Source organism: Micrasema longulum, unplaced genomic scaffold (assembly GCF_059751315.1).
Source record: "Micrasema longulum isolate JH-2025_06_02 unplaced genomic scaffold, ASM5975131v1 h1tg000725l, whole genome shotgun sequence".
Taxonomy (NCBI): Eukaryota; Metazoa; Arthropoda; class Insecta; order Trichoptera; family Brachycentridae; genus Micrasema; species Micrasema longulum.
The window spans coordinates 264,548-292,141 of record NW_028277921.1 but is presented as its reverse complement, the minus strand read 5'-3'; the positions used below and the strand labels follow the sequence as shown (position 1 = coordinate 292,141).

Below are 27,594 nucleotides of genomic sequence, written 5' to 3'. Positions count from 1 at the left end.
AGCAATTTAACAATTAAGAATGAATTATGTCAAGTTTCTTAGTAACAAGTTATTTCTTTTAAACAATATTTTAAGTTTTTCTAAATTTTTATTACATCAAAGAGATCCAGATTGAAATTTATTAAAACCAAGAGAAAAATCATTAAAGTAGGTTTATTAAAAGATTGGACATTTACAGGGCCTATGACCTGTGATTGGCTGATTAAATGGCAAATTTACACACTGTGTAACATTCACCATTCAATCTTTATGTTTTCATGCGTTGCCTAGTGGGTAAAATAATTCAACCAGGTGAATTTCAATACGTCAATAAAGGTTAAATTCTTATACTTCACAAAAATCAACAGATGTAATAAAGGTGATGAAATGTGGATGTTCAAACGTAGATAGAATAGTGAATTTTACAGTGTGTAAAGTGTGCCCTTGAACTAGCCAAAAAAAGGTGAAAAGCCCTGTAAATCCCTAGACTTCCATATTCCCTTATCAAAAATATTTTTCCTCTCTGTTATTTGAGATGTTCTAGTTTATTGATTTAGCTGCAATATATGTATTTATTACAAATTATATTATAATCTAGTTTTTAGATCTTTTAGAATGTCTTGTTAAGATAAATGGACATCCCAGCCAAATAAGACTCTCCAATTTCGACTATTTCATCCATTTAAATGCATGGAAATATATTAAAACTCATGTAACAAAATTAAGAAATTTGGCAAAACAAAATTTTATGTAACAAGAAAATTATTAAGATACTCTGCGATCGGTGCACCAATGCAGTGCCTTATGCACTATTAGGTGCGACAAGGAAACGATGATGATAAACAAAAGCGAACAAAAAGAATGGCATTTCAAACAGTAAATATTTATTTATTTATTTAAACACTTTATATACATATACGGTTTACATACATATGCATAAGGGCGGGCATATTGCCTTAAGGCAATTTCTTCCTACCAACCCAAACCGTTTAATTTAAGAATATCAGTGGTATATGTACATCTCCTTCTTCTTTTTCTTCTTCTTCTTTAGTCTTCTGTCCTCCACTGCTGGATATAGGCCTTTTCAATATCCTTCCATTTTTCTCAGTCGGTTGCTTTTTACAATTTATTGCTCTAATTTACTGAGCGTAAGAAAACATTTTTATATCTAATTTCCCGTAGCACTGAACTTCTTCATTCACAACTTGATAACCGTAGATCGTATTCACATATATTTTTTTAAACTGTATACCCTTATATTATTGACAATTTATTTATGTTTGTAATGTTCCTATTTATGTACACATTTTCATTCGTATGGTTTTTGTAATAAGCTTAATTCGTATCTCCTTCATTCTCTTTCAAAACCAACTTGCCTATGGTTATGCCTGTTTTAAGGGCTACCGCTATGCTCAACACAATCGCTCTGGATATTGATCTGTTCCATGTATCCGAAGGGGTTTTCTGGAGAAGGATTCTCCTACTACTTTGACATGAGTCTCTTTCATGTATTTTTTCTTTTTTATAATATGTACGTATTGAATATATGTTTGTAGTTAATATGTTATATTAAAATAAACGAATATAATTATCTGTTCCATGAAGATAAGGTTATCAGTCCTTCACTACAGGTGCCAGTCCTGGAACAATAAAATATTGCAGTTTCAACAACCATTTAAACCAATATTTCACTCCACCCTGCCAGAAATCGAACCTAGGACCTCTAGAAAGGTAAGCAAACGTGCAAATCACTACACAACTAGGCGGACTTATCTGCACTTGATTTCCGTATTTAGGATTTTTACCTGCGAACAGCCATTCAAATTATTTATTCACAAAGTAACATAACAAATAACAAAGGATTTAAGACGTTAAATTGGAACTTTATATCAAACCAAGAACCCTTGAGCAATGGTTCGACATTATTAAGGTATAATACTCTCTAATAGCAAAAGTATTGGCCTCTTAAACATGGTTTCACTGATGTGAAAGATGTCGATCTCCAAAGTAATATTGTTCAGCTGCTTGACTGTTCTTCCAATCGGCATGACCAGAGGCAGGTTGGTTCTGGAAGCCGGGAGGTAAAACAGTCGAAAACACAGTCCAGGGTTCTGGTTCTATTTCCCACACAGAACTGTTTTCTTCATACTTTTTAAAAAGGCTTTAATTATTAAAACTAAAACTATATAAAATTAAAAATAACTTTGAACACATAAAAGATATCCTCGTTAATGTTGAAATTTACTTTCTGCAATCCTAGTTGATTTTTTGCAAGCCTAAATAATCACACGGGTCAGACTAACCTGTCCCCGGTAAGTAAACACATTCATATTATATTGTTAATATCACGAGCCTGGCATAACATTTATTGATTAATTGATTCCATTATTTTTAAGGTGGTTTTGTTACGTTGGACCTTTACATTTTGTTGTTCGCATCAAATAAACACAAACGCTGAACAAACATAGATTGCTTTATACCTAAAAAATATTTTTAAATATAAGATGGTACGACTGTTTTGACCGAAATCTAATTTGTACCCGTTTCACTTTCAAATTATAAGACTAAATTATTGTAACGAATTGTCTGCGGATAAAAAATACATTTTCATTTTGTTTCGTTTCAGAAATCTTCTATTTTCTTTGTCAATTTAACTTTATGGTCATTATTGACAACTTTATTAATGTGTATTTTTATTAGTTTGAAGTTGCAAAATAATCATTTTAATATTTATTTATTCATCGTACTCAATATTTCAATAGCTATAAATAATCATCATTCCATGTCTGCTCCCTAGTTATGTGTCCACGAAGAGCATCTATGTTAGAAAACATAACTCAATTATCATTTCAATATATATATATATATTCTTTTTCTGTTGATTTAAATCGTGCTCTTATTTTGTGTTATTTTTTTTTAATACTACTATATCATACTATTATTTTGTTGATTTTAATGATACCACTATTTTGTATATTTGATTATGTGTGATTCTTCATTTGTATAATTTATATTTTAAAAATTATTTCTGAAGATCTTTTTTGCATTGTATTCTTTGGAATTTGATTATTTATTACATTTACCTTTTTTTCTAGATTGTAATTCTATGTCATTATAATTTGATCTAATTAATTTTACCATGTATTTTTATTGTTATTTATTGTGGCTTGACACGGGCATAGCCTAAAAAGCCTTAATAAGTTCATAAATATTTAATTTTGTAATTTTGAATGAATAAATAAATAAATAAATGTTATCGGCTGCCAGCTTCTGTCTTTTACGCGTCCCGTAGTTCTGACATGCCGACGAACAGTCAGCAGTGGACGTCCAGGACGTCGAAAGCCTGATGCCTTGTAAAGTTGTAAAGCGTGGTGAAGGCTCTCAGGAGGCATCCGCAGTATATGGACCAGCCAATCGCATCGCCTTCGCTTGATGACAGTTGTCACCGGAGTGTGCTGGGTCCGTTCTCTTATTACTTCATTCCTTACTAAGTTAAACAGATCTCCTGACTGTCTAACTAAATCGAAAGCGTCGAGAATTTCAAATACCTGGGAGTATATGTTACAGAAAAAGGCAGCAAAAAGAACTGGGAGTGCAGCTAAGAGTAGCAGGTGCCACATTCAACAGTATGAAGGCTGTCTGAAGATCTGATATTTACTCAGTGAAGACCAAGTGCCGCCTACATAAAGCCTGCATAACAACTATTCTCCTCTATGGATGCGAATCGTGGCACCTCACTAGGGCCCAAAACAGCAAAATACTGAATTTTGAGAATAGGTGTCTCAAAATAATCTTGGGTGTGCGGTGGGATTGACTTGGTAAGAAATGAAATAATAAGAGATTATAAATAATACGTACGTTTTAAATTACATAAAAATTTGAACACGGATAGTTAATTACTGAACATAATATTCATAAAACGATATGAGCGCATTTATTGGGTTATCTAAACCGGATATTGCCATCTTATTTTATTTTATATAGTACTAGCTGACCCGACAGACGTTGTCCTTCCCGAACGTTCGCTTGCCTGCTATTAGCTTGGAAAAGACTTTTTATTGATAAGTAAGTACCTATGATTAAATTCCAAAACTAAAAATATTTAATATTCAAATATTAAATTTAAATCGGTACTTGTTTATGGTTGAATTCCAAAACATAAAATAAATATTTTTTTAAATATGGCATTCTTTTTGCAAACGTCAAACTCCAGTCTTCTCACCAACAGAGGGGTGTACTTATGTGGGTATACGATTTTTAAAAATGTATTGAATTTAATATTATTTCAGTATTACCAAAAATCCAGTAAAAAGAAATAAATGGGTGTAAATTATAATGAATTTAAGGAAAGAATCTGATTGAGATCCACAAAAAACAAATGCTGTTTGTAAACATTCAAAAACAAACTTTTTTATACACAAAAAAAAACATCTTTCCATTTTTTGCAAATGCATTCTCCTTGAATGCAACCCTGGTAGATCGATGAATAAAACATTTATGCTCTTTACTTCTTTTTTACGCATTAGATTTTTATATTTACGAATATACACAGCGCAAAGATCTATATTTCTCTGAAAACCGCATGTATATCGGTTAAGCCGTTTAGGAGGAGTTTAGTGACATTACACGTACAGAGGAATTATATATAAAGATACGAGTATTATTGTTTATTTGATCACACCCTTCTCCATATTATTTTTAAACCTACGCTGGTAGCATCGCCGTATTTTCAGTGGTTTATTTTAGATTCATCAGCATCCAATAATTAAACCCTTTTCGTATTAAATTTTGATCAAGTAATTTGAAATAAAGGGTCTTATATTTGTTTTGGGTGTTTTTTAAAACCTATCTATCATTATTTTCTGACCGTTGCGTTCTCAACACGCTTCAAATGTTATTATTCTCAACATCCAATGATTATTAAACGATTATTGGCTGCCTAAGATAAAAACTAAAAATATATATCTACAACGTTAAACACAGGAACATGATTATAAGTATGCATGTTAAAGCCAAAGAAAATTGCATTGTTGAGGGGTATTTAAAAAAAATGGGAGTTGTTTATTATGAGCAAGGCTTATATTTAGTAAAAAAGGTAGGTTCCTTCAACTGCTCTGTTGTGGGAGGCAGAGGCGAATCGCCTATGTAAGCGATTACGCTCAGCTTACCATTATGTTTGACTCTCGATAATACTGTTTTACGGTAACTTTATTTACAGAAAGAAAAACAAATTATAATCATTTCTTTTAACTTATTGCCACTATTTGTATTTTTTGCTAAAGATAAATAAAAATATTAATTAAACGTGCCCAGCGCCAGCAGTGAGCTAAGAAACTAGTCAATTATTCCAGCTTATTTCTTCATACAAATAAGTATACTATATTTTGAACATCTTAAATTCAGTCGCGGTTTCTCCTTCTAGAATAAGCTTGCAGATTACTCAAATTAATTTAAGATTCTTGATTTGGAAAACAGTATTTCAAACATTATTTCTTAAGGGCTATTTTTCTTTGAGGTTTTACAGTTGACCACCATTACTTTCATGCAGACATATCGCGGGACATGTGACGCTAAGCGTGGCTGTTTTTGGTATTGTTATTGAAAACATGTTTTGATTAAACTAACTGGTATAAGAAGTATGAAAATTGAAAAATTCTTTTCAAGCGTTGCCTAGTAGGTGAAATGATTCAGCCGGATGAATCTCACCCACATAATAAAGGACTTGGCACTTTTACTTCACAAAAGTCAACAGATGGATATTTTAGGAAAATATGGATGTTTAAACATAGGCAGAATTGTGAATATTACACAGTTTGTAAATTAGCCAATTAAATAAGCCAATAACAGGTCATAAGCCCTATAATTGCCTTGACTTCCACATTGCCTTCTCTAAAATGTTTTCCTTCTCTGTTGCAACAAATTTAAATGATATTTTTTTCTTGGAACATTATTGCGACGTTAAACATTACCCAAAACACTTAATAGGTTGATTTGACCAAATCGTATTAGTTTTTTTTACGTTTTTTAAGCCTTTTTATACATCATTTGACGGTTAATCTTTAGTGCGGCCATATGTGAAGCAAAGTGTAGTCACATGCTAAAAATCCCCAGATTAACCACTCCCTAGGTGGTAGAGAAGATTCAGAATATCACCCCAGGGGCCTTATTCTGTAACTTATTCGTTTCGTAAATGCATTCGCATCGTATGAGTGGGAGCGGGAGCGAAATGTAATGTAACAGACAAGCTGCGGCCTGTCGGGAACAAAAATACAATTATGTATTTTACTTATTATTTGTTTTAAAAAAACTAATTTGATTGCGTTAGAGTTATATAGATATACGGGCTCAGAAGTGTTTTCGGCTTAATGGCTACTACTCTCAGATAAAAATCCTGAAAAAGATCATTGAGTGGGTTTACTGGTTAACGCGACTGTCTACCATGTTTGAGGTTACGAGTTCGATTCTCACAAGGAAATATTTATTTGTTAGGTTCAGTTCTCTGTGTCCGGGCGGATGAATTATTAAATTATGTGTGTTAAATAGAACCAGAACTCACAGGTAAACATGCTGAAAATGATATCCTCATCCACGGATGAGGATGGCAGAGAACCGATTTATTTATTTATTTTATTTCTGTATTTATTTTAGTACAAAATAAACTGTTTTATTTGGTTTTGAACGTATTTTAACAATTTATGTAAAAACCTCTGATGAGCGGAAATGTTTTACATGTGAATAATCAAATATGATAGTAAAATATCATTGTTCATCACATATTCGAAATGACAATAACAAATAAAAATCATTAAAATATTCATTTGTGCATCTTATATTAAAAAATACTAATTACCCAAAAATACAAAAAAAACTATCTGTAAAACAAAAATAAATACTTTTTATTTTTATTTATTAGATTTTTTTTTCATTTTACAAAAGGTATACATGAGTTACAAATACAAAGGCATGGCCTGTGTGTGGGTAGATATTTGATTTAAATTTGAAATAAAGTCTACTAGAAGAATACGAAAGATATCAAAAAGTTAAAAATGAGTTCTAATATATATTTTTTAAAATTATATATGCCTCCACTCGTTAGTTCTATTATAAGAACACAATTTTTTTGTCGGTAAAATTGAGAAAATTATAATAAAAGTATATTTCTTATATATTCATTAAAAAAGACGCTATTTTAATCTGCTTTTATTATCCATAGTTTCAACAAAAAATTGAATCGAAACAAATTAAAAAATTAATCTCTCTCATACTGTTCTTATGAAATTCACTGAACAGTTTTGGAGCTACGAAAAATAAATGTCTTTGCCCGAGTTTGGATTTACAATAAGGGATTTCAAGTAAACTATTCAATCTTTGACTAATGTTAATAAAAAGGCGGACTGTAATGGAAAAATAATTTCATTTACATATTACAACAGAGATGAAGAACATTTCAGAAAAGGTAATATAGAAATCTAGGCATCTACAGGGCTTATGATCTATCATTCGTTGGTTTAAGTGGCCACTTTACACACTGTGTAACATTCACCATTCTGCCCATATTTGAACATCTATATTCTTTCAATTCTTTCATCTGTTGATGTTTGTGAAGTTAAAGAGCTGAAACCTTTATTTATGCGGGTGAGATTCATCTAATTGAATTATTTCACCTACATACTAGGCAACGCCTGAAAATTTTATTTAATTCATTTAGTTTTGTAGGAGGTTGGGAGTATTTGAATAAATGATAGGAACATGGAATGGACACCTACCTTTGATATGATGTTAATGTTCTTCAATTTCGGGCACTGGATCATGGAATGCACTATAATATATAAAACTATTTATGATTACTATAGAACGACGCGCGACGATTCAAGAACTTTCATGCAATGTGACGTTTTGTCAAAAATGTTGTGTGTTTTGTTTCAAATACAAATCTTTTAATTTTGAATTTCTTCTATCTTGATGTCAAGTAGGTAAGATAAAGATGGTTCAAAAGAAGGATATGAAAGAAAGGTAATCGGCCAGGAATACTATCGATAAATGTTATTCACTAAACAACTAGATCTATTATTTTTTTTAGGAAATAAATGCTGGCGCATTAAAACATATTTTAGGCATTGCTGGCAATAAATTTCTCGTAGCTTCAAAAATTCAGCTTCCTGAAATAATTGGTAGGAGGGAAAAGTTGAATTTTATGAAGTATAATTTTTTTAATAAGTTTTTGTACGGTTTCTAAAAGCTTAATATGATTATTATAGGCTCCTCTCCATCCAATTATTCCATAAGAAAGAGAAAACTGTACAATTAATTTCAAATTTCATCTGAGGTGGCGAATAAAAAAGATTGGTCTTTGTTAATTTACGGTAAAGAAATTTTGCGATATGATAAAAATAACCAACGGTCTGTGGCCAAACGAACTCCAGTAAAGATAAAAATCCTGCCTTTAAGATGTCAGTAAAGTAAACGTGTTCTACATAATAATTGTAAGAAATGACATAAAAACAATGAAAGGCTCAGGATGGGCGCTCAAATTAGTATAACGTTTTATGCTTTTATTAACTAAGACAGATTAAATGCATACGCAAAAAAATTCCAGTTGATGCCGCCCGTCAATTAATAAATGCGTTTGTAGTGTCTAGAGTCGATTATTGTAATGGTATCTACGCAGGTCTACCGATGAATAAAATTACACGCCTACAGTCTGTATTGAATGCCGCAGCGAGATTAATTTTTGGAATCGCTAAGTTCAGTCATATCACTCCCCTACTTCGGGAATTACACTGGCTACGTTTTCCACAGAGGGTGGAATACAAACTCTGTTGGCTTATGTATAAGTTACTGCACAACTCTGCTCCAGAATATCTAAAGGAACTCTGCATTCCAAATAAACTAGTTGACAGACTTCTTGCGCTTAGATCAACTACATCTTCGTCGAGAGGAAAAGTCAATTTACCTCTACGCAAACAGCGCACTAAATTCGGCGAACGTGCATTTGCGGTCGCAGGTGCTATGGCAGAGGTGCAAAACTGTAAAAGGGAAGTGATGTTTCAGAAAAAACTTAAAACCCACTTGTTCCCTAAATTATTTGAATAAATTCTTAGCATGTGATGACAAAGTACCTACATTGTTTTTCTTCAATTACAAATGAAAAAAGTTAAAATTTAATTGATTTCTTTATTTAAGCATTTTGTAAAGCGCCCATGAGAAATTATATTGTGAAAATGGCGCTTTATAAGTTATCCATAATAATAATGGGCGGACATTTATCCAGTGACTGTCATCCAGCCACAAATCACCCAACCCCATCAACTTCTCTCGCAACGAAATATTTGCTAAAACTGACATTCATTTAATAAGGAAATAACTTTTCCATTGAATATACATTAGAGCATTCGATTTTTTTTAGTGAATTGTTGGTTACCTTCGTGGTACAGCCCGGAATTACATTATGCGCCTGCGTAGGTCAACAATCGCATTTACCATTAAAAATAACATCACTCCCATGTGACATATCAAGATTATGTAACATCGGTGAGCAGGGTGTCAGAAACCAATTAAAATGATCAAATACGCTGCACTCAATTGATGTTTGTTCAATTTTATCCGTAAATGCGTCTCTAAGAACAAGTTTGTTTATTTGCTGATGCCGATACCAGGCGACAGTGTCGTGATTACTGAACACGAAACAATCATGTTAGCACGACTTCCTCACTCCTTACATTGTTCTGTGATGATGAAGAACATGTAATTCTGTTCCAAGTTCTATGCACGAATAAATATAACTCAATTTACAATAAATTTCAGCCTACGAACTGTAATGGATATAAAAGTAATATGCGGTGAGGAAGTTAAATATATATTAAGTACCCGTGATTACGAGGATCGATTGATGTGCTCCACTCTTTTTTTTATTTTTTTTTATTTATTTTTATTTATTTATTTTTTATTTATTTATTTTTGAAACCATCACAATCAAAGTAATAGACAATACATATAGAATACCAACAAATAACAAGACCAATTATGGGTTTTATATAGGAACGAAAATATAAAAAAACAAAACGTACAGTACGCTAGGGGTGAAAGGAAGTGGGAGGGGAAAAAAGGGAAGGAAGAAAAGAAGAAGAAATAGTAAGTAAATATAAAACCATGAAAAATGAAATAAAAATGTAAATAAATGTACACATTCAACATACATACATATACATACACACACATCCATATATATATATATATATATACAGCACATATATATATATATATATTTATATATATATATATATACATACATACACATACATACATACATACATATACATACATGAACATTTATATAATATATACACATACATACACACATGAACATATACGCAAACACTAATGCACATTCTTTCGCGTACATATATATAATTAATAATAAAATAATGAACACTAATACGTTAAACGATAAAAAAAATAGTAACTAATAATTTTGCTCTTATGACGTCTCTATCGCAATTTTGATATATTTTTTAAATCAGAATTTTTTTAAATAGCACTATATCATCTGGGAATCTGAGATTTACAAACTAATATTGTATTTCAATTATAAACTAATAATTAATTATATACCAATCCAGAAGGGTTAATTTAATAAACCTGTCAATAGGTTTAAAATAAATAAATAAAAATCAAGTAAAAGAAATCTTTTTTTAAAGTCATGTTTTCATAATACACGAAAAATATAATTTAGAAAACAAGTGTATAAAATAAAACGAAACGTTTTCCCGTATACTTTTTTAAAACCGAGTATCGAACACAGCATAGTAAAGACTACATGACTGCCTTATTTACAAGTAATGTCGATAAAGAACGTACTGTAACGCCATGTTTTCTTAACGGGTTTGGGATATATTATTTACTCATGCTGATCTTTTATAATGCAAATACTCTTTCAATGTACCATTTACATGTGTCCAACCGAAAAACTCATTTGGAAAACGAATCCGAGAAATTTTGTAGAATAACAAAACATTCTGACCACTAGATTTATTATCGAGACAAATAGACTGTTATACATTTCATTTTTTTTATTTTTTATTTATGTATGCAAATCACTAAAACATATATAAAACACAAGAGCAAAAATCTAATTATTAATTTAATTCACAATGGGGAAGTTCAGAGTCTTTTTTTAATTTTGTAATTTGTTAATAGACTATTAAACTAAGCCAAAGAAAAAATATTTGAATTTTTATATATCGTATTATCAGCGCTATGATTTTTTTTAATGTTGTATTTTTGAAATAACTCCGCGTGTGACGTCAAAGGTTCTTCTCTGTCAGTTCTTCCGATTGGTTTGTTTATGGTAAACAAACCGAATATCCTTCATAGCTCTCATATTATTGATTGGTTCATATGAACTTAGTGACTTCGATCAAAGTAGTGCGTTTTTATTGAAATATTTTTCATTCTTTTTTTCGTACACTTTCAAGAAACTTTGCCGTACAATTTATTATTATTATTCTCTAATTTTTACCGCACGCAACAAAACATTGTTTCTATCCAATTTCCCGTAGAGCTGAAGTTTTCCATTGATTCCTTTTCAGGATACGAGAGTTGATCATCAAACGCGAAATATAATATAAATTTTAATCATCACTGTACTAATTTGAATAAGGAAATATCACGTTTTTTTCACTATTTTTAATTAATAATGGTCTATGAAAAACTATGGAGTAAAAAAAAAAATTTTATAATTATTAGTAGAATAAAAAATAAACTTAAATTTGCAATTTTTAATTCCACGAAAACAGTTCGTTGCATTGGTTATGCCCCTATACGTCACGATTCGGTTATATTTTGAACTTTGTTTGTGACTATATGATTTCAAATAGAACAACGTCACGAATCTTGTCGTCACATTTGTTAAGGCTTAACATGTCGCGTTCTGGTAAAGACATATTTTTTAACAATTTAATTTTTTAAATTATGTATAAAACATTTCTCCGCAATAAAATTCAATTCATTTTCTAAATACATTTCAGATGTTTTTATTGGTATTCGTTGTATGTGATATTTCACTATTAACTGATAAATTCAATTAATTATTAGTATTATGAGGTCGACCATGAAACAAAAGATTAAGTATTCTTGGTCTGTGTGGCAAACAAACAAACAAACAAACAATCACGCCACTTTAATCTGTCTTCACCCTTATTTCTTCTACATACATTTCCTCGTGCACCCACGACGATTATTCCGACTTCTGACTTGTCTATCTTGTAGTAATTGTTGAATTTGGTCATGCCGTGCTTGTTGCGGTCTTCGTCTTTTTCAGCATCCATCGATTTTATAAATCCTTTAAGCCGTTCTTTCCTGTCCAAACCAACACAGCGTTTCTTTCTTGATTTTGTCGAAAGCGCTTGTCTCAGACTTACATAATGCACGGATCTCAATATTTTTGTGAGACACCAAACTGTATAAAACTTACAGTTCAGAGTATTTAAGTAATAATTAATTTTACTATGTATATTTATCACATTTAATAAACTGTTCTTTGTCAAGGAACATGTCAAATGCATAATAAATGTACGAGTATATATATTAAATTTACTGAATTTCGAAAGAATTTTGAAAAGAACACGTAAAATTTATGTGATAAAATATTTTATTTTACTAAATTTTATAGTACGAACAGTCGACAAACAAGGTCTAACATTTTTTTTTTTCAAATTATAGTTTTTTCTTCGGATATCAATATTGTATCGACGCTGGAAAGGAAAAAGTTGCCAAGTGACCTGTAGCAATGAAAGTTTTTTTTGTTTTTATATTCATTAATAAAAAAATCTCATACATGCGTATTACTTTGGCGTGATTCCTACTAAATTTAATTAAAAAATTAAAACACAAAATTCTTCATTACTAAAAAATACTATTGGCTCTTCTGTAAAGTTGTAACATGTCGCTTGGTAACTTTTGCGTTTCCCGCGTCAATAAATTATAGTAAAATTAGTGTAAACCGTGCACTTGATCCCCGTAGCGCGGTAGGTACCTAACTCGTTATAATTTTCGGTGATCATTTGTTGAGATTTATTATTATCTACTAGTTAAAACTTATATCTAAGTTGAACGTTTTTTTTTATTTTAGATGTTATTTAAACCAGTTCTACTGTGTGAAGAATCAATTAATTGGTCTACTTTGGACAAATAATAAATGTTTTATCAGAAATTATATTCTACAATAACCTATAAATTAGAAGCTTCAATCCTATGTCGCAAAAAAACTGTTTTTTTAGCTCGTGGGGTATCCCTTTGCATGTTTCTTTTAACATCTCTAGCGTTTCAGGCAAAATAATTATATGGAACCTCAAGTAGCTATATGTGCATCAATAAAGAATTTAACTAATTTTTTTAACAAAAAATATCAGGAAATAAATATCATGATTTAACATTTTACTTAGATAGACCTAAGTAAAAAAGAAAATGATTTATTGTTTCCTATTTAAAAAAAAAACGTATTTGCGTTCTTATGATTTACTCAAATATTTAAATATGAGGAGGCATTTTCAACGAGTTGTAAATAACTTATTATTAAAAAACGGGAATCAAGATGTGGCTCCGTAGTATAATGTTTGGCGATTCTCTAACCACGCTTGAGGTCCTGGGTTTGATTCCTAACATGTTTAACGTAAACATTTATTGTAAATGTATTTAACTGAAATATTTATACCTTACCATCATGTAATATATTATAGAAATACGCTGCATTAGGTGTACCAATGCAATGCCCCATGCACCACAGTAAATGATGATAGTGACATTATGAATACGCTCGGATTTTTTTTGTTTTTTTCAGGCTTGTGCAAAATTTTAACTCACAGGTCGACTTATAATGATTCCTCGTGTTAAAACAATGCAAAATAAAGTTTAAATTCTAAATAATAATCACAGAATAAAAACTTTTTTTTTGTTTCTTCTAAATGCATAAAATTTAAATGTTTTTTGTAATATCTACTGTTTGTTTCCCATATGCAAACAATTATGTTCAAAAGGAAACCATTGTGACATTAATTGCAAACAAACTTCTTTCATATTATTGTTATCAAAAACATTTTTCACTTTGTGGTATGACATTTTACACTTATATGTTTATAAGTTTGTATAAACCACTTTAATTTAGAGTTATACTTCGACCGGTTTCGAGATTACTACCTCATCGTCAGGAATTAAACTGATAAGTGTAAACTTCTTTCAAATTATCTAACAAAAACCCTTTTGTAAACTATCATTAATATGTTATTTATATTTACATCTAGAAAGAGATTAATACAATTATTTGATATCTTATAATTTTAAAAGGTCATTTGATTATATTTATTTTAATCTGATTAGACGTGACGAGTAAAAATTCTGTTATTTTCCTCCTGCTTTAATATTCGTGAATAAAACTAAACAACACAACAGGGTCAAAAATCTGATCGAAATGTTCAGTTTCTTAATAAGATGACCTTTATTGGAGGCGATAGTATTCTGAGAAATAATAAACCATGGCCCCTTTGAATAAGGTTTTAGTAGTATAATTAAGATTTGGTGGACGTTAATCAATTACTTTCGCAAAAAACTTGATTAATCAATTTCGGGCATGACAGTTTAATTATTAAAAACAATACATCATTTAATACAAAACAAACAATATTTTGAAATGAAATTCCATCAAATTCCACGTGTATTTTTATTCAATTCAAATATTCCTTAATCAGTTAAAAACATTTTAATTAATGTTAGTAAATATAAGTAATCAACCACTTACCGGCTTTCTATGTCTACCGGTTTCGAGACGTACGTGTGTCTTCGTCAGGACACTCACTACACCAACATTCAAATACTAAAATTCACTATCACCTTTACCGTCACCGTAAAATACCTAGTATTTACGAAAAAATACTTAAATTACACGCAGAGTTAAAGGAGATGCAAGCACCACCATGTCTGAACATGCACCAAAATAAGGTTAATAGTATTTAACGATATGTCGCAGAATTTGTGGAGGAATTTCACAATTTAAAAGCTTTAAAAAATAACATTCCCCTTATAAATAATCAAATATCTTTTCAATATAGCCCACTTTTTTATTTCAAAACTAACCAATCGTGTAACGATCAACCACTTAGACCCTCCCCTTTCTAACCCCTCCCCTACAAATTCTGCGACATATCGCTAAATATTATTAACCTAATTTTAGTGCATGTTCGGACATGGTGGTGCTTGCATCCCCTTTAACTCTGCATAAATACTATGTATACTACGGTGGTAGCAAATGTGGATTTTAGTACTTACCTGTTGGTGTACTGACTGTTCTGATGAAAAGACAGGTACGTCTTGAAACCGGTAGACTTAAAAAGTCGGAATGTGGTGAAATACATATATTTACTAACATTAATAATAATCATAAAAATATCTCTGTTTATTATCAAAAATAACAATTTCAACAAAAAAAAACAGTACATGTTTTAGGTAAAAGATTGATAACAACACTAACAAGAATCAACATGTTTATTTTAATATCAACATATTTATTTTAAAATCAACATTTTATTTCTGAATAGCTCAGATCTTTGGGGCCTGTTTTTCTAATTACGGCCAATTTGATTTTGTTTCTTTGCCCTTCGATGATTATATATTTTTTTCCCATTGCAATCAACTTTGATGTTGAACCTTCCCAAACGGTCAGAAATGGATGTAATCATAGCCGAAATTTGAAATTTAATTTTATTGATCAATAATGATGAGCATCAACTGCACCATAAAACTTTTACCCCGTTTTTGAACCAACCAATAAAAATGTGATGTTAATTTTATATCAATTTTACAAATTTAAAATATACAATACCGACAAGCCATATTCATTGGCTTGGTGAGTCCTGTAAAAAAAAATCATTTTAAAAATGTTTTAAAATAACTAAAATGTAATATTGTATGTAAATAATAAATAAAAATAAAAAACAAATGTGCGGTATGACAAAAAAAGCAGCTAATTATTTTTTTACAAATCTTATGTGTTTGCACGTATAATTATTTCCTCTTGGCATGGCTTGGGGTGATTTAACGAAAATGGCGCTATATAAATTATCTTACTATATATATGGCGTAAAATGGATAATGTATCCTGTGAGCTTACCTTTTTTAAAAAATTCCATTCATTAATAGGTAGGTAAGTACAACCATTGATAAATGTGTATGATTATGTAAAACGTAATTATTAATCGAAAATTGCCTTTTCAGTTTTATTTAAACACTATTTCACTCACGAACAAAACCAGATTTAGTACTTAATGGTCGTTTTATTTTCATGGGACATTCAGCGGGAAGCTTTTGGAGCGTAAAAAATAATACATTAAAATGCGCAGTAATCATTAATCCAACGTCAAATTTTATCGTCGGTGAACTCTTTCGGTAGTGTGACACGCGATTTGATATAGAGAGAGAGATGATCTTGTCTTATATTAACAAATTGGCCATTAAAAACACTGGGCTTCATTAATCCCTTATGTTTGTGGTGTGTTTTTTACGCCCAAACTTGTTCCGTGGGCGCCATGCAGTTGGCTTGGATATATTTTAAAGCCAGGGTTTTCGAAGATTGGCACATTGCGCCGGGAGCTACCGTCCCGTTGACATCCCGCGCTGAATGTGCGACATAACCTCTAAATCTTTATTGTCTATTCCAGTTTTCCCGTAGCGTTTAGTTCGTGCCACGCTCGCCGGGAGCGCCGCGTTCCGAAAGTCGGTTTCCCGGGAAATTAGGTACTGACGTATTTTCGAAATGTTTTACTCTGGCGTGCTTCGTGTCCTACCCTTTGTGGTTGTAGGGATCGCATTATGCCGCGCTAGTCAGTTAACTGCATTAAGCAAGGAACAAAGGGAAGACCCCAATATCCGAGTTACGGATGACTCTGTTATAATTGAAGGTGAGTAAATAAAACAATATTACAATAATTATGGCGTAATTCCGGTTCTTTTAATCAGACATTATCACAAATTATTATTCAATTGTATTCACTGTAAGAAAGTATTTATTCATTTGTTCTTTGATGCTGTTTAACTAAACCTCTTGTTTCGGCGTTCCTAATTTTTTTCAGTATTCAGATTCTAATTTTTCTACTGTCATTTTAATTTTCTCCACTTAATTACTTATTTCGGTTGGTTCGATTACAACAGAAACAATGAAAATCATTTATACAGTTTTGACAATTATTGTTACAATTTAATGGTTGTATAATTATTATTTATTAGTCTTTATAAGTTATTAGTTCCATTCACAGCCACATAGTGCATCAAATTTGACAAAATCGTTTTAAACTAAAATTAACGCGTCAACAAACTATTTAAACAATTTACAATACCTAGAATATGCTAGCAATATAACAATAGATATACCGAGGCCGTATGTAAAGTCAAAAATCATAGAAATATTGAGAGAAGCAGATATTTGATTGATTTTAGTATTCGATGCATATTTTTCATTTCTTATCTTTTTCATTTCTTACATTTAACTTAATTTGAATTATTGTCTCAAGTGTAAAAAAATATTTTTAGTGTGTGCATGAGTATCATACACTAATATACAAAGAAATTGACAATATTTCTGTACTCTGTATATACTGTTTGTTTACCTAATAAAATTGATTAATTAATTAAATATTCAATTTGAAATTACCACGGTTATTAATGATTTTTTGTGGTAATTATAACCATAGTAATTCAATCATTGTATTAATTATAAAAAGAGTTCAAAATAATTATTTTTAGTTTGATATTGCAGCGTATGTTACAATACATTATTATAATACATACCATAATATACAACAGTAAAATAAGATTCAAAAGCTTCACCATTTAACTATTGTGGCCTTTTTAAAGCAGATATGTTACTCATGCTAATTATACTTGCAAAAAATTCTGGGGATAGCAACTGATAATGGTCGTAATTATTTGATGAAGATGGGCATAAATTAATTTTGCGGTTAATTTTAAAAACAAGTTCTGAATTTAAATTCAACATGGGTAAAATATGGGTAAAGTAGCCTAATCATTTCGTTATTAAATAATTTTATGGGAATCACAAATATTTTAAGAATTTGTCAAAATTATGGATTTTACATTAGTTTAGGTTATATGAAAGGGATATGTAGGTTTTAATTAGTTTACGAACAATCTACAGATACTGAATGATTAAACTTAGCTTCAGTGCAATTTAAAAGTTTCTTTAAATTCATCGTTCTACCTAAGGCTTACCTTATCGTTTGTTTGAATTTTCAATATATTAAATATGTTATTAAATGTGAAAGTCCTTTTAAGGGAAACAAACAAATAAATACTGCCATACACACAAGCGACCTATCGTCAAAAAATAAATATAGAAACACCAAAAAGTATATCTAAATTATGTTTTGAGTTACTATGTTTATAATCATTCTGGCGTAGGTATTTTTAGGTATTAAACACGCTATCGGTAGGTTTTATACAAATATACTTTTTTCAAATATATCATTTTACTATGTAGGTAGGTACTAGGTACATAGTTTATTGATAGCTAGTCATAATTGCATGGCAAGTTTTATATATTTTTTATTTGTTTTCTAAGTACCGCTGTATTTTTATTTGTTTGTATCGCCTAAACCTAACATGCTTCGTTTCGACACTTTTGTCACATGGAATCTCTACACTAGTGTAGTCAGTTGTCAGAAAGATATTGATATTATAGAATATCAATATCTTTCTGACAACTGAATACATTATTGTCAAATAAATTATATTTTTAGTAAACATCGTTTACTCGAGAGAAATGTGCGAGGCAAAGCGTGAGCTGGTTCACGACGGCAGGTATAAATTTTCAACAATGTTTTGAGTATGTCGGCCTCCGTGGTGTAGTGGTCAAGACGCTTGACTCACGCACGGAAGGTTCCGGGTTCGATTCCCGGTGAGAACACAAAAATTAAAAATGTGATTTTTCTCAAGCCTGGGTGCTCTGTGATGTAATTCACCACTGTAATTAGGCCTCCTGGCCTGTTGTGGTGCAAAAAAAAAGTAAAATGTAAAATGTCCAAATACTTGCAGACTGGCTGGATTCTCTCCCTAAGGAGTTGTTCGTATTAAAATTTGTTGCAAAAGAGAGGGAAAACATTTTGAGAAGGGAATATCGGAGTCTAGGCATTTTCAGGGCTTATGTTTTCCCTCTCTATTGCAACAAATTTAAATATGAACAACTCCTTAGGGAGATAATTCAGCCAGTCTGCAAGCATTTGGACATACTCAAAACATAGTTGAATTAACTACCTGGTAAAAGAAGAAGTATAAAAAAATGGAAAAATTGTTTTCAGGCGTTGCCTAGTAGGTGAATTGGTTCAGCCGGATGAATCTCACCCACACGATGAAGATTTCAGCTCTTTTACTTAACAAAAGTTGACAGAGGGAAGAGTTGAGGAAATGTGGATTTTAAACTTAGGCAGAATGGTGAATGTTACACCGTGTGTAAAATGGCCACTTAAACCAGCCAATGACAGGTCATAAGCCCTGTAAATGTCTAGACTCCCATGTTCGTGTTTTCTCTCTCTGTTGTAACAAATTTAGGTATAAATTTTGTTAATGTCACAGCGCAAATGGATAATAAGCAAATGGAGTGAATGTACTTACCTTTATGTAGATTTTCTTATTTCTCTGCTTAAGCAACAAAACTTCACACTGTAATATCTTCGTTTTCTTAGTCACATTAAATTTGTTTTTGTTTATTCTTTATTACATTTTATACTTTGCGATGCGTTTAGTACCGACATTAATTTGCGATTAAACGTGTTCTTTTATTGAGTTAAAAACGAACACTGACATCAGGTGACAAAACAGAACTATTAATTTCTTTTTCAATACTTCATATAGATGCGAAAGAGATATAACTAAATTTGGCGAGAAAAAAGGAGACAAGTGTAGTGGTTAATTTACGTTGTAACATATTATCAAAAACGGGCCAACCTGCAACATCATAATATTTGTGTAAAAAAACGTTTTTGAGTCAATAAAATAAAACGTTGTTTTTTGTTTAAATCACTAACTGCAAATATGCAAAAAACCGTTTAAATCTGGACATTAAAAAACCGTCTAAATTATCAGTCAAAATAGCTTTATAAGATTGGCGATACTTTTGATAAAGCAGTACTTTATTTTTTATGTAAATAATAAAATGAAAATCAATAATTCCATTTGTGATATTTTAAAATCAATATCTATGAAAAAATCATTGGTTCTATGTAACCTTACATTTAATTTTTATACTCACAGTATTGTGGGTGGTTTTGTAATAGGTACAATATAATATTTAGAGATATTATAAAACAATCGTATTGAACAAACAATGAACATGTTAGGGTATATATGCGTTGATTAATATCAAAAGCTAGTGTGTCCGTTCAATTTTTAAAAAAATATTTGTTGTATGAAATGTCGTAAACAATAAATGATCATTTCAGTACTGTTCAAACTAAAACACATCCTCATTATTACAATAAAAACACTGTCAAAAAACTATTTTTCAATTCAGAAGCTAGTAGGTTCACATGGACACTGTGATGAATCGATGTGGACATACCAGCGTTTGATATTAATTTATCAACTCGTATATTTTTGTCATATTTGTTTAGATGCTTAGCTAGAAAACATGCATTTTAAGTATTTGTTCATTCATTTTGTATATTTATATTATATTTATGCTATGTTGTATGTTTGTAATAAATGAGTCTATTAATTGAAATTATTCCAGTCACGAGTCATTTCAACCGTATGATATTTTATAGTAGAGGTGTTTAGGAATGTGAGTATCTGAATAAAAACGAGCAGGTGTTCTCGGATTTAAGATTTTCTTCGAAATAAGTAGTTAAAAATTGAGTTTTTTAGCTCCAAAAAAGAGATTTGGAAAAAAAAATACAAAAAAAGTATAATAAAGTACACAACTGCGAAAAACATCGAGAAGAGGGGATTTTTCTTTTTTTTTTTTGCTCTAGATCAGTTTTGTGTTAATGAGGAAGTTCAGTGGTTAAAAAAATCCATCAATATTTTTATGCATCGTATTAAAGGCGCTTAGATTTTTTAAAGTTTTGTAATTTTTTTTAAAAGAAAATAAATATTTGCGTTCTTATAATTTACCCAAACTTAGTTTTGAGGGCCATTTTAAGCGAGTTGTAAATAACTCACTTTTAAAAAATATAAATTAAGTTGGAGTAAAGTAGGATTCGAACCACGGACCTTTGATGCGTGAGTCCGAGACACTAACCGCAGGACCACAACCCGATTCACACTTTTGCATTTTTAATTTTAAAAAAATTATATGGAAGTTGCATTATTTTTTACCTTGCTTATAATATACAAGGTTTATATTTAAAAAAAGAGGATTTTTCTGCTATTATATTACTTTATTTTGGCTAAACTGTTTGGGATCAGGAAGGATATTCTAATGTGGGCCAATCAGGAACTTCTCAGTATTTCATGTGAAGAGGAAACCACTTAAAACTCTTCTGGAGAAGCCGGCCTGTTGATAGTTGTCAACAGGCCTTCCGTTTCACTAGAAGAGTGTTCGGCATTTTGTTCCCTACTTTGGTTTATTTTACCAATTCCCTGCACTATATTGATCATGAATGATACTACCTCTCGTGTGCGTTCTTTATTACCTATCACCGATGGGATGTCGCAAAGATCTTCACCCATTAAATCACCAAATGTCATTAAATCACCCTGCATTTTTAATACAACAGTGATCCAATTATCCTATAAAATTAAACTTTCAAATTAGTCATGCAAATCAAGCCATCAAAAAGGTTGGTTGGTATCTTGTTTTATACTTAAGATTGACACCTCCGGCGTTACGATAAGTCCTTTTGCTACGATATTATAGCGTTACGCACACACCATACAAAAATGCATTGTTCATTCTATGAATAGGTAATAAATTTGTGTTTCCTGTATTAATTAATGTATTGATGATTTGGTTGAAATATGGGAAATCATTCATTTAAGCAATCATAAACAATAATAAACCGCAGCCCCCATAGCATGCAATGCTCTCCTAGTAGAAATGCGAAACTGAGGGTGAACTGACGTATTGAAACTCTGAATCATTTTTAAGAATACGTAGCATGTGATGACAAAATCAATTATTTTACTAAAAATTAAATTTTAAATCAAATTAATTACAAAATATTCATAGAATCATGTGCTTACGCGCATTTTGTAAAATGCGCGTAAGCACATTACATTACGAAAATGGCGCCATATAAGTTATATACCTATAATAATTATTATTTTGATTTATAAATCAACACTAGCACAAAACATATAATATTTTATGCCGTTCTTTCCCATCAAAGGGAAGTAGGGTTACTAACCCTTAGTGTTGAAACATTCGTAAGTAGAACCTACCTGCTAACAATCCTTTCACCATGACTTGATTTTTTTTTACAATATACATAAGAGGTAAAACAGAGTATTTAAAAAATATAGGATAATTACATAACAATCGTCCCATCTCAACACAGGACTTTTAGTCCCATGGAGTTGGGACTTATTGTCTCAAATAATGTACACTAAACTTATGTATGTAAATAAATAAATTAATTAAATATTTACAGTAAAAATAGTAAACAAAAAATCCCACAAAGGCATGGCCCGTTCGTGAGTATACAAGAAATGTTTATGAATTTTCGCTCCTATAATAGTTTTATGTAATATAAGAAAGAGAAAAGAAAACATTCTGTAAAAGATTATAAGGTACTTTTTTATTTTATAGTAATTAAAAAAGGAAATAAAAAATATTTTTAAAAAAACATTAAAATATTCCTTATAATTAAAGGACAACAAAATATATCATAGAAAAAAAGAGTTAATATCTTTAGTTTGAATGTTTTTTAAAAAAAGGAAAATTTTGAAAGTTTGGGATCAATCAAATATTATAAGTAAAAAAATAATTTTAAAATTTTTATATAGTTAATAATCTTTAAATAAGCGGTGCTACATACACGATTATGGGATTTATCTAAGTAACTTATGTGAAGGGCGTCATAGTTACGGAATTTTGAAATAATGGTAGAAATAATATTATTTTATTATTAAATGAAATATTTGCGTTCTTATAATTTACCCAAATGTTTAATTTTGAGGGCCATTTTCAACGAGTTGTAAATAACTCACCATTAGAATCAAGTTGGGGTAAAGTCGGATTCGAACCACGGACCTTTGATCCGTGAGTCCGAGACACTAGCCGCGGGACCACAACCCACAATCTATTCTGAAGTTTTTACATTAATAAAATTACTTTAATAGACATAGGCTATTGCGATATAAGTAAATGCAGTTTTTGCTACCATTTTAAATTTTAAAAGAGTAACTCCGTTTGTAGACAAAAAAAAACATTTCTGTTTTGCATGAGTGAAACAATATATCTGAGTGAAACCAATAAGAAGATTCACACTATCCACAGTCTTTTAAACAGTTCTGGGCGTATGGAGGAGTTTACCTTATCCACACTCAATATTTTATAAGTTATAAACTCACACATAATTTTAACTTAAGATTCAGTCATTTATTGTCCGCCTCTTGGCTTATTGTTTGCTACCATGAAAGAGGTCTAGGGTTCAATTCTAGATATGGTTGACTTGAAACATTAATTTTGTATTGTCTTTTTACTCCCGAATATTTCATAGTCCCTGGACCACCTGAAGCGTGAGATATGTATTTACTTCGATCGGTGCATTATCATATCACCAATGGGTGCGGAAAGGGGATGATGCTGATGAATTTATGTACAACAATTGAATAGCTTGCTTTCTATAAATATGACATAATACATATTATCAAGAATCCACCATTTTCATTTCTCTGGCTCGAAGCGCCTTTTATTTTTTAATATAACATTTTAGTAAAGAAGGAACATTGTATCTTGTAGGATCAGGAAAGTAACTCGTTTATTGACCAAAAGCATAGCTTTTTTGTATGAGTGAAACCTATACTCGCAGAAAAACCCTCGGCTTTGGGTATGTGGAGGAATGTCTATCAAATGATCAAAACGTATATATGATACTGGCACATAAACTTTATTTTATTTTACTGACAATAAAATCTTTATAAATATGACTTTCGTATTATGTAAATTATATAAAATAATGTAAAAGTTTCTTAAATAAAACTGAGCCTCGATTATGATGGGAAGATAAAATTTTATCTACGAAAGTAAAACTAAGTTTTCCGTATGAAAAATAGAATATGTTTACAATTTTTTTTTCTTAACATGTTCAATTACCGGTTACCGACGAACATACCTTGAATTTTCATACAAATATACACACTTTCGTACATAAATATCAATATTAGTTTAGACAGTTTTAGTATATATTATACCGACGAAGATAGTCGTTCGTAATCACGGCCCAGATCTTAGTTCTAAGCGTATTTTCGCTGTCGCATGCCGATAAATTATAGGTATCGTTCCTAAAAATAAACTTTTTTTTAATGTATTTATTTTTAACATGTTTACGTACGTTATTTAAAGACAGTATAAAAGCGTAACGCTCTAACTGTGTCAGCTTTTTCTTGTGATTTACAGTATTACAGATCTCTTCTAAATGTCATTTTAATTAAGTGGGTACCCTTTGTAGTGTAATAACAGAAGGCGCTCCTTTGTACAATAAAAACTCTTTTAAAAAAACTACCGAGTACAAAGCGAATCATAAGTATTTACCGCTCTTGATATTTCACCGGGATAAATCGAGTAAAGGTCTCTTGAAATACAACTTTAATCTTGACAATCGTAACAAGGCGTAGAATCAACACAGGATGGTACAAAAAACAAATTTGCAAAAGAATTTAATTTAATAAAATAGATATCTCACCTGAGATGAAGAAATTATTAGGGAATGTTAGAATGTAGGCATTTACAGAGCTTATGACATGTTATTGGCTGGTTTAAGTGACCACTTTACTCATTATTTGACTTTTATTCAGCCTTATGTTTAGAAAATAGAATTATTTACTTTGTCCCCACTATAAATGACTATAGTCACAATTGTCACTATAGTCAATCGCAAATGCGTATGCAAATTTGCATGCTTTACATATTTTTACAGGCTTTAGCATATTTTACTGAAAACTTGCCGATTGGGTATATTTGCGATATTTTTACAGATCGCAATGGTTGTAAAAGACCTAAACAATAAAACGCACGGCTCATATGAGTCTGAATTAAACTCCAAATTACCAGAGATATTTCTGCATAATCTTACTAATTTAAAATATCACCTTAGTTCAAACACTGCCCGGTAACCTCGGTGGACGTGACATTTGCATTATTAATTTATAAAAATATTTAGATTGATCGAAGGCACAACCGCACAAAAGAAAATTTAAAAAGTACCTTAATATTATTAATATTTAAAGCATTAACTTTGTGGTCAAACATTTTATGAAATCTTATTAAATATTTGTATGTAATTTACCGAATTTTCTACATCTACCGGCTTCGGGACGTACACCTAGTGGATTTTGCATGTTGGTATAATTGGTGTCCTGATGAAGAGACGGGTACGTCTCGAAACCAGTAGACATAGAAAAGTCGGTAAGTTGTTGTGTACAAATATTTAATAAATACATTATTCTTAGATCGGGTTGTGGTCCTGTGGCTAGTGTCTCGGACTCACGGACCAAAGCTCCGTGGTTCGAATCTCACTTTACCCCAACTTGATTCCATTTTCTAATAGTGAGTTATTTACAACTCGTTGAAAATGGCCCTCAAAATCAAATATTAGGATAAATCATAAGAACGTAAATATTTCTTTTTAAAAAATAAAAAAAAACATTAATAAAAAAAAACTGTTTTCATTTTTCCTAATAATCAATAATAACAGTAATATTTTGATATTTTATGTTGCATATTTTCACACTTTACATACTTGCATATTTTGGCCTTATTATGTTGCAAATAATCCGGTCTCTAGTTACCACGCTTAGATACAAAAAACAAGGTTTAGTTAAACATGGATTAAAATTACATTAATTCACTGTTCATACATTTTTCAGCTCACCCAGTGAACTTGTTCTGAGAAACATTGTATGAACCTATATAGGCGGGTGTTCATACCTACATACAAATAGTGCATTCTGTGTACAATTCGCATGAGATATAAAGTTGCTGTCTCTCGGATGTAAATACACAGCAAAACGCTGTTAATTGTTATATTTTAGGGCCCAGTAAGCTTAGACTGAGAGAGTCAGTGACATTTTGTTCAGTCTAGAAAATAAAAATCAAATAATCAAAGTTTTCCACACAAATATTGCAAATTTATTTTGTGAAATTTTGGTCGGAACATGTTACCAATCTTAATGCCTAAGACAAATTGTATACTGGATTCGATTTAAGTTATTTTTGACAGTGAGGAACTTCAGTCCTACGGGAAATTGGATACGAAAAATGTTTTCTTACGCGGGGTAAAAATTAGAGCATTAAATTGTAAAACAAAGTTAGTTGAAAATGTACAGAAAAAATAATAAAAAATATTTTGATAAAAACGCACTACTTTAAATGACGTCACTGGTTCATGTGAATTAACCTATGATCTGAGAGCTATGGAAGATTTCCGGTCTGCTTGTCGCTTCTGGACCAATAGGAAGAACTGAATGAGAATACGCGGAAATGAACCTCTGACCTTACACGCGGAGTTATTTCAGAAATACAAAACTTTGAAAAATCGTAGCGCCGATAATACGATATATAAAAATTAAAAAAACAATTTTTTGACTTAGTTTAACAGTCTATTAACAAATAAAAAAAAATTAAAAAACTACTGAACTTCCTCATTCGTAATGGAATTCCATTTCAATGATATAATAACTTATATTCAAATACAAATAACAAATTAAAAATACTTGGTACACTTCCACTTATTCATTTGACCAAGTAGCGCTTTCACCCTCTAATGGGCATCTTCAGACTGGTAAATATTAAACATGATTAGTTCCTTATTGTTATCAAAAACTTTTTTCACTTTGAGGTATGACAATTTTACACGTATGTTTATAAATTTGCATAAACCACTTTGATTTTGAGTTACAGTTAGATTGGTTTCGAGGTTACTATCTCATCGTCAGGAATTAGAGTCACTTATAATTACACTAATTATAAGTTAGTTTAATTCCTGACGATGAGGTAGTAACCTTGAAACCGGTCGAAGTGTATCTCAAAATCAAAGTGGTTTATACAAATTTATAAACATATCATAGTGCTAGTATCATTTATATAAAACTGTATGTTATCTAAAGTGTAAGTACATTTGAAAAATAAGTCGAAAGAGATTCTATACATAATATTTTACTGAAACAGAAATAAAAAATTACTTAGCCCCACAAGCGCTAATTGGTCAAATACATAAGTGGAGGTATACCAAATACTTTAAATTTGTAACTTATATTTAAATATAAGAATCTCACTTTACCCCAACTTGATTTCAATTTTCTTTTAGTAATTTATTAACAACTTTTTGAAAATAACCCTCAAAATGAAATATTTGGGTAAATTATAAGAACGAAAATATTTCTTTTTTCAAAAAA

At 30.7% G+C, this 27,594-nt stretch overlaps 2 protein-coding genes and 1 long non-coding RNA gene across 3 annotated transcripts in view; 1 reads left to right on the top strand and 2 right to left on the bottom strand.

Annotated features, from left to right (window-relative positions):
* Positions 1 to 1,521: 1,521 nt before the first annotated feature.
* The window catches only part of gwl (serine/threonine-protein kinase greatwall), a 69,274-nt gene continuing 43,201 nt past the window's right edge, over positions 1,522 to 27,594 (bottom strand). The window contains exon 12 of the mRNA XM_088229975.1: positions 1,522 to 1,619. Within this exon, the coding sequence (XP_088086101.1) occupies positions 1,594 to 1,619 (26 nt within the window). The 3' untranslated portion in view covers positions 1,522 to 1,593. The remainder of the gene's footprint in view (positions 1,620 to 27,594) is intronic.
* LOC148279393 (uncharacterized) lies at positions 15,496 to 16,649 on the bottom strand. The gene is made up of 2 exons (XR_015822886.1): positions 16,139 to 16,649; positions 15,496 to 15,881 (listed from the first exon to the last, which is right to left on the bottom strand). It is a non-coding gene; the product is annotated as an uncharacterized LOC148279393 (long non-coding RNA).
* l(2)k05911 (CLIP and Tryp_SPc domain-containing lethal (2) k05911) overlaps positions 16,600 to 27,594 on the top strand; it is a 39,311-nt gene continuing 28,316 nt past the window's right edge. Inside the window, exon 1 of the mRNA XM_088229976.1 lies at positions 16,600 to 16,925. Within this exon, the coding sequence (XP_088086102.1) occupies positions 16,781 to 16,925 (145 nt within the window). The 5' untranslated portion in view covers positions 16,600 to 16,780. The remainder of the gene's footprint in view (positions 16,926 to 27,594) is intronic.